Raw genomic sequence first — 13,642 nt, 5'->3', positions numbered from 1 at the left:
CGCGTTTCGCCCACAAAATGCACAGGCAATTCACTTTACAAGTATGTTCTGTGAAGCGCCTTGAATATCTCGAAGACATGATAAGGTGCTACGTCACGTGCAAGGATTATTATTGTTATCATCGTCATCACCAAGTATTTCAAACACCATGAATGCACAACGGTTTGCAGAGACCCAGTTGCCAGTGGAAATGTGGGCTAGAAACAGCAAGTGCATCAGACATTAACTATATCTGTCAGACTTTGAACACTGCAATCTCAGATTGTGCCCACTCCAAACACGAGTACAGCAAAGCAAAGCCCAGCAAGTCTCCACCCAAACCAGAAACCACAAAGGACATCACAGATGATTTGAGCTGGAAAGGGGATGAGAAAACAACACTGGAGCTTACCCCTGAACATCAGAGTCTACCAGGAGCCGGACAAGAATTCCTGTAACTGCAACAAGGATTGGATAATGATCCACACTCTCCAAACCTATACCAAGAAGAGGTTAAAACAAGTCAGCAATGTCCATCCTTCACCGAGTCCCCAGAAAACAGCACAGTGCAAAGGATCTTTATTATTTGTAGTGTTACCAAACCACGAACACAATATGAATGTTTCTTACCCCCACCCACCCTCACCTTAAGATTGTCCAGTCCCTTGGGACGTCCTCCTGACATGAAAGGTGTTATATAAATGTAAGTTTGTATTATATTCACTCAGCACAAAGAAGGTAACCTCAGTATTATACCTTTTGTTGCTTTTAATGATAATAATAATCCTTGTCTTTGATACAGCGCCTTATCACAACTTCGAGACGTCTCAAAGCGCTTCAAAGAATATACTGTAAAGTGAATTGACTGTATATTTTGTGGGCGAAACGTGGCAGCCAATTGTGCACAGCAGCGTCCCCACAAACAGCCGTGGATTGAACGACCAACTTATTATTATTTGACTTATTTGTTAAGTTTTATACTGCTGAGTTGCAACAAACACAGATTTGTTTGCTTTTTCTATCTCATTATAAATGGAATTTATTGCCAACATGGCAGGTAATCATTGCCTTATTTTAAAAATTAATAAACCCGCAATAGCTCAGCTGAGTGGAATATTTTTGACTCTGTAATTAACACACCCTTTAATAATTTAAAATCAAGTTGGATATTTTAAGAATTATATGTAGTATGTAAAACTATATTCAGAAATACAGTACACTCAAGCTTCCCGGACATTGATAGGAAATGCTCGACGTTTTAAGAGCTCTTTAAAAAACGTTTTTCAAATGCAGTATAAGAATTTGAGGTCATCTTAATGCCTTCATGAGCACATTGCATTGATTGCACCCGATTTATGGTCTGTGACTGAGCTGGGCTGATACAATAAACATTGATGAGTTATTGGCGACAGTGCCATAGGTGTGTTCATACAGATCAGCACGCACTCACTTTCCTCAGATAACTCATTGAAATGAAAGAAACGAAAATCCAATTTGACAAAGATTGGGGTTTCATGTGATCCTGAGTCGCGTATAGATTTACGTCAAGGTAAAGGTAAAGTGAGTGAAGAAAATCAACAGAATCTTCAGCCCAGTATCACAGCACAAAAGCAGAGCTGTTGTCATTCAGCAATGTATCATGTACCCAGGCAACAGAAACGTCACAGATGAAAAATGTGCTTTTTGACAAAGGATGATTTTTCCTTTCAAGGATAAATTGGAAGGAATATGCGGAGAGTGAACTGACCGACTGCTGACATGACCGACATTGATACCATGTTTCGCCCGCAAAATGTACAGTTAACACAGCCTTTTTATTGTATGAGAGCTAGCGCTCTGAATAATGAGCAAAAATAAGTGGCAAATAATCCACATGACAAAAAAACTCCCCAAAATTTCTGTTGAGTAGAACTCCCAACAGACTCCCAGCAGATTCCTACTCACCAGGTAAGCGCAGATTGACCACGCGGTCAAAGAGGTTTTTTTCAGCCGTCACTCGGTTCAAGACTTGGTTTATCAGCTGTGGATGAAGAAAATTGATTTGGATGAGCCGGAAACGTGATCGAAATACAGTTTCTATCTCAGTGGGTCCCCCGTTTTCAGATTTTCTTACCGTACCCATCAGTGAAAAACCTGAAATACATTCTCCCCCTCCTTATTCTGATTCAGTGTGTAAAGCAATTCAACTAGACGCCTAGATAGGTGTGTTAATTACAATTCAACACAACTCTGCAGCTCGTGTACTCTCACGCACCAGGCTCCGTGACCCCATCACTCCCACCCTCGTCCGACCCCACTGGCTCCCCATCCCCCAGAGGATCGCGTTCAAGATCCTCGTCCTCACCTTCAAGGCCATCCATGGCCTTGCCCCCTCCTACCTCTCTGACCTGCCCGCTCCCTCCATTCATCGGGCTCCGACCTGCTCCATGTCTCCCGCCCTACCATCAGTGGCCGGGCTTTCAGCCTCTCTGCCCCCACACTCTGGTACCTTCGCCTCTCTTCCTCCCTTGCCTCGTTCAAGGGCGGTCTCCAGACCCTTCTCTTCCACTGTGCTTTTGGTCTCACTCCCACCTCTCTGCCTTCCCTCATCCCACCACCACCCCTCCCCCATTCTCGGGCCCTGACACCTGACTGTTCAGCGCTTTGGGACGTCCTCTCGACTTGAAAGGCGCTCTATAAATGTCATTTTGTTGTTGTTGTAGATAATAATCCTCGCATTTGATACAGCGCCTCATCACGTCTTCGATACGTCTCAAAGCGCTTCACAGGATACACTTCACAGGATACACGCAGCCGACTGCGCACAGCAGCGTCCCCACAAACAGCCGTGGATTGAATGACCAAATTATTATTATCTTTTTAATTCTCTCAAGATAGCTTGAACTGATGAAGTAACAATTACAGATCTTCAGCATGTGATGCTCTGCATTTGAAGGCTGGCTACAGATCAATAAGCACATTAACCTTTGTCATTTGAATAATGTCCTTCAGTGTAATCCTGCTTCACAACGAGCCACACACACACACACCACACATGATTGCACATCGTTCAGGACTGCTGGAAACCATCGAAAATCAGATCAACAATAGGGAAACCTTTCGACGATAAAAAAAGATCTAAAAGTGCTTTGTGTCTTGAAATTCTGGCTCAAACAACCAATATTGCCTTCCAGCGCATTCATTCATGATAGAGCAGATGGCATGTATAGCCCAATGGATAGTCAACTGATAGCATGTGATTTGGGCAATGCACCAACATTCACCTGAGAGCACAGAATGTCCGTAAGAGTAACAATAATCCTGGCATTTGATATGGATATAATCCTTATCACATCTTCGAGACGTCTCAAAGCGCTTCACAGGATACACTGTCAAGTGAATTGACTGTGTATTTTGTGGGTGAAAAACGGCAGCCAATTGCGCACAGCAGCGTCCCCACAAACAGCCGTGGATTGAGTGACAAAATTATTATTCTTTTTGAAGGGATTATTACCCCTGAAAAAGCGATTCACAAATGACTAACAACCGGGTTCCTACTTACTGCTGCTTACTTAATCTACTGTCTGTTCATCTGAGAGCACGTGGGCTGAGCTTCACATAATGACAACTTAGATTATTGCCCCTAAGGTATCGTGGAGCTGAATTCAACACCAATAAGGATTAAATAAATCCAGAAATAGTGCAAATATAGAGTGTGGTGTAAAGTATTATTAAGTTGACCTGCGCAGTTACACTATGTGAGGTACAACATGAGGATGAATGGTGTGTGATTGTAAGATAAGGGGATTGACAATATAGTTAAGTCTCTTTGGTTAACTAGTGTTTTAATTTACAAGATTTTTTTCCCCCAGTTCCGAACCAATTAATCAATTGTTCTGAGGAGTGCCAGCTAGAAGGTAGAAAAAAAGGAAAGGGATCACATGTTGGAATAGGATTGTATACACAATGACAAGCGGAAGGGTTTGGTTGTAACTCAAGCCATGCATTTAAAGCTTTCCATCGATATGGGTCAGTTACGAACAAAGATAATTACACGCGAGGCAACACGTTAGGGCCATTTGACACGGCTTGGAGCTGCGACCCATGGTAACAAGTTAATGAGTACGACTGTTACAGATATTACCCAAATGATGCTTCGGACACTGCATTTATATTAAGTATTGAATGAGTCAAAGATCAGTGCTCTAGGATGTTATACTCTACGTGAGAGGCTCTGTATAAATGCAAGTTGTTTTTTGTTTTAGTAAACTATTGTGGCGGTGGTGTGTGTGTGTGGGGGTGGAGGGAAGAGAAGACTTAATCTGAAATAAGCTCTGGGGAATTCTGTAGATGCAGATTTTTATCACACTCAGTGCTGGTTTGTCCTCAATCTGCCTGTTGGGAGATTGTCTGGGAGCACATTTTGTACAGTATAGAATGTCCAATAATGTGTGTGTTGCTGCTGTCAACACAGCAGAAGCTCAGCACACAACTCAGGCCGTGCTAATCGGAGGCTCTGCAGCAGAAACCACAGAAACAAAGAGAGTATTCGTGGGGAGTATGTGAAAAATATTCTGTAAAGCGTAGTGTGTGTGCGTTTTGCGTGGGCAAAGAAAAGGAGGGGACCGAGGATACAGCCTCAGGAAACACCGCAGGCGAAGTCTCATATTCGACAACCATTTTCGTAGGTTCGTCCACAAAATATAGAGACGTCTCGAAGACGTGATAAGGTGCTATATCAAATGCAAGGATTATTATTATTATTATTATTATGTTGTATGCTAGAATAGGGGGTTAGGAGCTGATTAAAGTACATGCAACAGCTCAAGAAAAACTCAAAGCTTCCATTGTTTGGAAGAAACCACTCAAGTATGCATCACAACTTTGTGAAATTAGGACTCGAGTTTTCTCTCTTTCCCGCTAATTCCCAGTAACGAGGCCATGGGAGTACCACTGCGATTGTGTCAAGTCTTCAACCTGCTTTAGGAACATGATTCTGTCCTTTCTGAAAGCTAACAGGACGACAAGTAATTGGCAATCTAGCTGCTAATGACTGACTTCTTCCTCCTTGATGTTTTTTTATTTGGGCACCAAAGGAGTTAAAACCATCAAGCAGATCTAATCAAATAGAAAGTGCCCAGAGCAGAGCAGCTGAACCCTTTTAAACCAGATGGCGAGATCTGTGATGAGCGAACAAATTAAGTTGGGTGTGATATCCAGGCCATGAATTATGAAGCAAAGAAACAATTATATTCGGTATCTTAGAAAGTCCTGGAATAGGACTCAGTTTGTGCAAAAATCACAGTCATCACTTGCTTGTTTTAATTGTTTTCAACTTGGCTGCATTCTATATCTACTACAAGTCCTGCAGCTCAGTGGTTAGAGCAAGCGAGAGGACCTGGGTTCGATTCCCGGTCAGGGCGAAATCTTAGGCAAGTTTCCTTCCTGCACACACCACGCCTCTGTTCATCCAGCAGTAAGTAGGGACCCAGTTGTTAGTCGATTGGTGGATTGCTTTAACTGGGGGAATAATTCCTTCCAAAAAATAAATGAATATATCTAAAATAATAATAATCTGGTCACTCAATCCACGAGTGTTTGTGGGACACTGCTGTGCGCAATTGGCTGCGATAAGGGGCTATACCAAACGCGAGGTTTATTATTATTACTACAAACGACCAAAGAGGGGCAGAGAGGGAGAGGGGGCTTCATACCTGTGCGAGGCGTCTCAGCAGTAATTCTGCTGATGGTCGGGTCCAGTTCAGGAAGATCTCAGGAACGAGCGTGATTGTCATCTCCAGGACTCGCAGCAGACTCACCGAGAGGTCGAAGCAGGTGGCGCAAACCTTCAGCTGCCGACTGTCCACAAAGTTTCTCTCGGGTCGCTCGGCTGCCTGCTGGATCTGCAGAGGCAAAGGATGGGAAGGAAAAATGTGGGAAGGAAAAAAAAAAAAAATCACGAAAGTCACTTCTGTAACATTTAACTCAAACGTCACCAATGTAAAAAAAAATGGTGTAGAACAGCTGCCTCAGCAACACGGCACACAACAACAACAACAAACCAAATGACATTTACAGAGGGCCTTTCAGGTCGGGGGGACGTTCCAAGCCGCTGGACAGTCAGGTACTTGAAGCAAATAGTCCATGATGAGCAATATAGTTTAAGTCGTGGATATGATTAAGATCCTTTTTTTTTTAATATACATTTTTTTCCCCCCACTTCAATGTTGAAGAAGACCCAAACCTCCCCCCTCCGTGAAGTAGGTAGAATTTTGAAGGAAAGGGATCACTGTGATGAGCTGGGAATCACCGCACTCTCATGGAACGGTTAACCGGGCAGCTTGTGCGATTCATAAAACATGCAGAAATGGCATCGCTCCCCAATGTGTTGCAACACAGCCTTGATCTACCAACTGTGTGAAAGGTTAGGTGGCCAACCTGAGGCCCGCGGGCCAGAAGTGGCCCTCGAGGCTGTTAACAAGACCCCACCACCCCATGAACATTTGCGCGAGTCTAGGTCGGTGTGGGTTCGATCGGTGACTGTGTTTCAATTTTTTTTTCCTTCATGAATCAAGAAATAACCGATCAAGAAAATGTACTTCGGCGGCAGAACGTAAAGGTTGTTCGGCCATCACTGGTTTAAGAAAATAGTTTGCACTTTCAAAAGCAAATTCCCTGACGCTGCTGTTAACACAGAGGACACGGCTTTTCCCAGAGTGACATTGTGTGCTGACTGGACTTTGCTTGTCACCAGATCTTTCAAACTAAATTATAATCATATCTATATACCTACAGTCCACAAGGAATCAGAGAGAATCCATGAGCCTGCGTCCTTCCATCTGCCCCTGGAAGTGAACTGACAAGTCTTACACTGAAACAGCTCTGAACTTTACTCTCTCCTCGGGGCGAGGAGATGATACGACGACACTCTGCATCTTCACAGTACGTTTAATATGTTCACACCCCCCTCACTGCCTGTTTCAGGAAGATATTATAATAATATCAGCAACACTCCGCTTCCCCTGTGGAGTCCTGTAGCTCTCAGTGGTTAGGAGCACTCGCCTGGCAAGCGAGAGGACCTGGGTTTGATTCCCGGGCAGGGAGAAACCCTGGGCAAGTTTCCTTACCGCAGTGGTCGAATGCGAAGAATATAACATTAAGAGACAATCTGAGGTGGTAACTGATTGAAGCGACTACGCCCTGAAACTCTGGAACACTCTCACCCCCTTCCTTCCCCACCTTCAGGTTGCGCCTGAAGACCTTCCCCTTTGACCATCCTTACGGTCACCTACCCCCTACCCCCAGTTCGCTGCCAATGCTCCACCGTGTCTCTTACCTCCTGAATCATTCCAATGAACTCCGAGAATGCCCAGTTGAGCTGATTGAGGACGCTGTTCAGGAAGCTGGCCGCCATCTCAAAGTCAGAGCACAGCAGAGCTGCCATGTGTTGCTGTAACAGGGTCGAGGGACAGGGCTCTGAGGAGAAAAATAAACTGACCAGGTTAGAACCAGCGTGAAAGGGAAGACGCAAACTGGAATCACCAAAAGGATTCAGGGTAATCTGATCTCATCGTCCTCTGTCCTCCACCTAAATGTTTCCTTTGTCTGTATTTCCCCCGTCCCCTCTGTTCTGTTTGCCCTTATAATCCAACATCCACCCCTTGCCCCCCCACCAGTTCTGACGAAAGGTCATCGACCTGAAATGTTAACATTGATATGGGAGATTGCACCAAAACAATCGGGCGATTCAAGGAAAACATTTCTGCACTTCATACAGCAATACCAAAGAATTGAATTAACAGAAGCTACCTTTAACTCAGGACACCAACAACAAATTACATGTACAGCAACAACAACAAGGTTACATCTGTATAGCGTCTTTCACGTCGGGAGGAGGTCCTGAGATACTGGACAGTGAGGGATTTGGACCCCGAGCAGAGAGTCGGGATCAGGAGAGACTGGAGGGCAGGGGTAGGAGGGTGACCTCAAAGATGAGGGTCTCGAGGATTATTATTATTTTTCAAAGGATGGAATGGCATGGCACAGCTGCAATTGACAGCAGAACTTTGCTGGGTACAGATAGCTCCAGGATGCCAGCCTTTTCATGTGACAAGCTAATTGGAACCATTAAGAAAGAGTCCCACTGAGGCTAGACAAGTATTTGCACAGCACCTGGCCTCTTTACTGCAAATAGCCAGGCAACCACGTTACAGGTACGGAAAATATTAATAATAAACCTTGCATTTGATACAGCGCCTTATCATTTCTTCAGGACATCTCAAAGTGCTTCACAGGATAGGCTGTAAAATGAATTGACTGTATATTTTGTGGGCGAAACGCGGCAGCCAATTGTGCACGGCAGCGTCATGGATTGAGTGACCAATTTATGATTTACTATTTTTTGGGAAGAGTTTATTACCCCCCCGGAAAACCGATCCATCAATTGACTGTCAACCGGGTTCCTACTTACTACCGGGTAAACAGAGGCATGTGGAATAAGGAAACTTGCCTCGTGTTTCGCCCTGCCCGGGAATCGAGTTCGCTTGCGAGGCGAGTGCTCTAACCACTGAGCTACAGGACTCCACAAAAATATTTCAAAGACCTTGAGAAAGACACAGGCTACAAAGTAATGCTTAAAATGCTTATTAAATCTGTCATAAGGTGTCAGAACAAAGTGACATGGTGAAGCTTTGAAAAAGAAGAGATAGAATACTAATTAGGTAAAGGAGAAACAATAAAAATAAGAGTGGAAAGAGGCGATTATAGACGTTCAGTAAAAACAGGGGTTTCTCGTTCATTGGTAATGTTTTTGTTTGGACTCTTCTGCTTTCAAGACATTAAGATTCAGCGCAAGTTTGCTGCAAGGTGCAGCTGTTCCTCTCGCTTGCTGACGTGTTACATTAAATGAGTAGAAAGCGAAGTAGTTTCCAATGTAAGCACACTTCATTTCCTCTCATTAGTGTCACATTAGTATTTATAATCCAAATCATCCCATTGAGCAGATGGAAAGACTCTTGGCTTCGATTGACGTCAGTCGCTGGGACCTTCCTGGGTTCTGAGTGGCTGGTGTTCTCACTCCGAACATTCATCCATCAAAGTGATTATAAAGGGATAAGTGAGAGTGTGGGCTTGAAGGAACAGAGTAGAGTACTTGTGACCTCACCAGTTGGTTGGGTGGTTTAGTCTCAATGTACTCAGAGGATAATGAAATCATATTTTACCATGAAAGGTCGATTAATAACACTGCCACCATGACACAATCAGGTCAATGATGATAAAACTCTTTAGCCCCTACACCAGAATTCAATGCGTCTTGTCACATTACACGGGTTTTTTCAATCCCCAGATAGAAAGAACAACCAGTCCCAGGCAATTCCAAGAGGAAACACTGTGAACAGAGGCACTTGCTGACAGTTAATAGTAACCCAAGGTCACAGTCATCGGTCATCCTGTGAATAATATCCCTCTTATCTCTGAACAGCTAAAGCGTAACAAAAACAAATGGCTGCTTTATACCCAATATATTTTAATCTAACAACGCATTCCCCTGTCGCTGGGCGGCACAGAAACTGAACAGCGCATTTGCCACGTCTGTAACACCCCTCGTGAGTGAGCTCAAATGACATTGATTTTTGACCTGATTCTTTTCAGAAACTCTCAGATGGTGCGATCGAATGAAAAGCAGCAAGAAGTTTCTACCGTATTCGAACGCAGGTACTCGCTCTGCACAGCTCCTAATTGCTTGTGCTCAGTGAAAGTCCTTTGCGTTCGTATTCGATTGACGAGCGCTAGATTACTCATGAAGCATTTAGAGGCAAAGCTGCTACTGCTGTCCGCCGAATAAAAGGCGCTCCAGGGGTTATCACACTGACACTGCACACGTCAGGACAATCTCCACTTCCAAGGATGTGCAGATTGCCTTAGAGACTACTGAACAAGTAAGATTTCTAGCAATGATCCGATATACAGCAGCCGAGTCCTGAAGGTTGAGTGTCACACGAACATAGGATCAGGAAGAGGCCATTCAGCCCCTCAAGCCTGTTCCGCCATTCTATAAGATCAAGGCTGATCTGTACCGCATCTCCAATTACCTGCTCTTGCCCCGTATCCCTTGATACCCTCGTCTCCTGCCAATCAACCGTATAAACCACAGTCACCATTTTGCCAACGTATTCCATTGTATTCCCTTCCGTGTGTTTGGGGACAGAGGACAATACGATACTGTGACACTACACAGACTGGGATCAGAGAGAGGAGCATAAAGCCTATGGATCAGCCCACATTTTGGAAGCTGAACTGTCGCTGAGGGAAAGTTATGTGTGGGTGGAACTTGACTAAATTGCACTTTTGGCTATCAACAACAACATGTAATGATATTTACATGGAGCCTTTCACATCGGGAGGACGTCTCAAGGAGCTGGACAGTCAGGGATTTGGACCCGAGCTGGGGATTGTTGATCAGGAGGGGGTGGAGGGCAGGGAGGGTGGGGATAGGAGGGTGGACGAAGGTGCGGTCAAAGAAGAGGGTCTTGAGACGTGCCTTGAAGGCTAAAGGCCTGATCGCCGATGGTGGGGCGGCTTAGGGGATGTGGAGCAGGCCAGAGCCCGTTGAGCGGAGGGAGCGGACAGGTCGATATGGACGTTTAATGGACTGACGACTTACTTAAAATGGTCTTGGCTAGCAGCTAATGCGACACGTACAAACAAGCTGCCACAAACCTACTTGAGTGTCGGATACAGAAGGGAAGGAACACACAATGGGAAGTGACACCACATCCAGAAAAAGAAATAGACTTACTCTGAAAACTAGCAACAGATAAATCTTCTGGAATCCATGCAAAAAGGAAAAAAAGGCATTTAATTTAAAAAAAAAGTAAATTAACATTATTACACAAAAAAAAGTAGCCGGCCCCACCCTCAACAACAACAACTTGCATTTCTATAGCACCCCTCACGCAGGGTAGGGGTTCCAGAGCCCTTGGCAATGGGGAACACTTTGGGTTTCCAATCACCCGGAAATTGTTTAATATGGATATGAAATAGTTAGGAGCAAGATTCAGTTTTCTACAGAAACTCATACCCTAAATCCTCTCAAACAGTGTGTAGCACACGTTAGCAGTAGCCAAGGCGAAAGGGCAAGGAAACCTGGGTCTTGTCTGCACACGTTTCAGTGAGCACAGGAGAGTGAAGTGGCCCCCCACCCCACCCCCCACCCACACACACACACACCCCTGCAGTTCGCAGGTTGAAGTGAAGAAGGTCGGGGCTGATTACAAACGTCTTGAAGCCTGGCTTTCAATTGCACTTTTAAAGCTCCGAGTAAGGGCTCGCTTCTCTCCCCGAATTACATGATGGACACTGATCGATGCTTGCGGTTTCTTCCTGCTCCAAGTCCGGCTACCCCACATCTACGCTGTGAGCAATATCCGCAGATGCACGAACATCAAACCAGGCGAGATTCAAGAGCTCAGAACCAAACGTTCAGCGTTCAATGTCATGGCCAGACCACCACAGAAGAAGGAATTACTGTGGTCTGAAGCCAAGGCAACCCCCCCAACAGCACTTGGAACAAATCTTGAAGCCGGCTGATTGGGGCCATCAATGTAACGTTTCTCCTCCAAACCTCCCAGATTCACTGACTGTGTGTTGGGACATTGCTGACTCAATGACTACACCATTGACCTTGAAAACAGTTATCACGAAAAACATTTTGAGTCGTTATACTTGAAAATAATCACGCTGAAATTATTTTGAGACCTTTCGATAGAGACCCTTTTATAGCCGTTGAGATGCCATAAAAAAGAAACCCAATTATTTTCTTTCAAAACTAAAATCTGCAGTAATTAGAATGAAATATTTAATTTCGCACAACTCAACACTCACTTGTAGGGATGAGAATCAAATAACACAATTAAGTTCGAGTGGGAGGGCGATAATGATAGAATTCCTTTAATCAACTGCTTCAAACCTAAAGGGAATTAAGCAACAGTTCCCAGGGGCAGGATACATATTGAGCAGTCATGGAACAAGGTATGTATTAATAATAATAACAAACCTTGCACTTGATATAGTGCCTTATCATGTCTCTTCAGAATATACTGTGAAGTGAATTGACTAATTTGTGAGCAACCAATTGCACACAACCGTGTTCCAATATATAGTCAATAGATTCAATTTTGCATTGACGATTCATAATTATCACCTGGATATCCCAGCGAATTCTCAAGCAACACGGGCGGGGGTGGTGGGGGGGGGAACACACGCAACAGTGATTGAATTATTTCTTTGCCTGAACAGTTTCATTAGTTTACGACTGGCTCCTCCAGCTGTTTGAGAAACAGAAGTATAAATCCCGGGGGACATTATCATTGCTCCATGAGTTAAAAAAAAACCTCCAGTTCTTTAAAAGTGAAACACATTTGATGCCTAGTGTGTTTCATGAAATGTTGGCATTCATAATCAATTGACCTAATTTTGTTTCAGCTTTCACAACCACAAAGCATTTATATGTCCCTCATGTAGGATAATAATATTAATAATAATAATAATCCTTGCATTTGATACAGTGCCTTATCACGTCGTTGAGACGTCTCAAAGCCCTTCACGGAATATACTGTAAAGTGAATTGACTATATTTTGTGGGCGAAACAACAGCCAATTGCGCACAGTAGTGTCCCACAAACAGCTGTGGATTGAGTGATGAGATTTTTTTGTTTTTTGAAGGGATTACCACCTCCAGAAAAGCGATCCGCCAATCGACTAACAATCGGGTTTCTACTTACTGCTGGGTAAACAGAGGCGTGTGGAGCAGGGAAACTTGCCCAGCGTTTCACCCTGTCCAGGAATCAAACCCAGGTCCTCTCGCTTGCGAGGCGAGTGCTCTAACCACCGAGCTACAGGATTCCTGCCCAGTCATGGATTGTTGCTTACATCGGAGCATTGACCATATACCATAGCGGAGGGGAATGTCCTCCCAAGAGTGACAATTCAAGTTTCGTTGCAATTAATTGATTTAATAAAAGTTATATAATTAATACCATTTATAATACATTATACTTCTGTGAGAGAATATAATGTGAAATTTTTTACATCACACAAAATACACTTTTAAAGCAATATTTTATTAATGATGCAATCGGCAGCAGAAACGTGCTTCAGAGAATTTAAAGGCACTTTAGATTCTTCCTTTAAATGCTATTTTTTGTCAGAAAAGATGAATTTCTTCAAAAATGACCATAAATTTAAGAAATATATATATATATTTGAGCAACTCTTTGAGCAGAATTTCATAATGGGTAATGAAAATTAACAATTCTTGCATTTGACACCTCACCTTATCACGTCTTCGAGACGCCTCAAAGCTCTTCACAGGCAACACTGTAAAGTGAATTGACTGTGTGTTTTGTGGGCGATTACGGCAGCCAATTGCACACAGCAATGTCCCACAAACAGTCATGGATTGAGTGACAAAATTATTCTTAATTTTGAAGGGATTATTATCCCCGGTCAGTGATCCGCCAATCAACTAACAACTAGGTTCCTACTTACTGCTAGGTAAACAGGCGTGTGAGCGGAGTAAGGAAATTTGCCTAATGTTTCGCCCTGCCCACCCGGGAATCGAACTAGGGTGCTCTCGCTTGCGAATCGACTGCTCTAACCACTGAGCTACAGGACTCCACAAATG

The 13,642-nt window shown here is 43.9% G+C and overlaps 1 protein-coding gene across 3 annotated transcripts in view; it reads right to left on the bottom strand.

The window, feature by feature from the left end:
- Window positions 1–13,642, bottom strand: part of LOC103176755 (E3 ubiquitin-protein ligase RNF123) — a 67,055-nt gene that overhangs the window by 31,230 nt on the left and 22,183 nt on the right. For all 3 annotated transcript variants that reach the window (XM_042339578.1, XM_042339580.1, XM_042339579.1), the window contains exons 32-35: window positions 7,295–7,434; window positions 5,673–5,861; window positions 1,924–1,999; window positions 392–476 (exon numbers count right to left, since the gene is read on the bottom strand). In XM_042339578.1, the coding sequence (XP_042195512.1) occupies window positions 392–476; window positions 1,924–1,999; window positions 5,673–5,861; window positions 7,295–7,434 (490 nt within the window). The remainder of the gene's footprint in view (window positions 1–391; window positions 477–1,923; window positions 2,000–5,672; window positions 5,862–7,294; window positions 7,435–13,642) is intronic.

The sequence above is a fragment of the Callorhinchus milii genome, unplaced genomic scaffold (assembly GCF_018977255.1).
Source record: "Callorhinchus milii isolate IMCB2004 unplaced genomic scaffold, IMCB_Cmil_1.0 Scaffold12, whole genome shotgun sequence".
Classification (NCBI taxonomy): domain Eukaryota; kingdom Metazoa; phylum Chordata; class Chondrichthyes; order Chimaeriformes; family Callorhinchidae; genus Callorhinchus; species Callorhinchus milii.
This window is presented reverse-complemented; position numbering and strand designations above follow the sequence as displayed.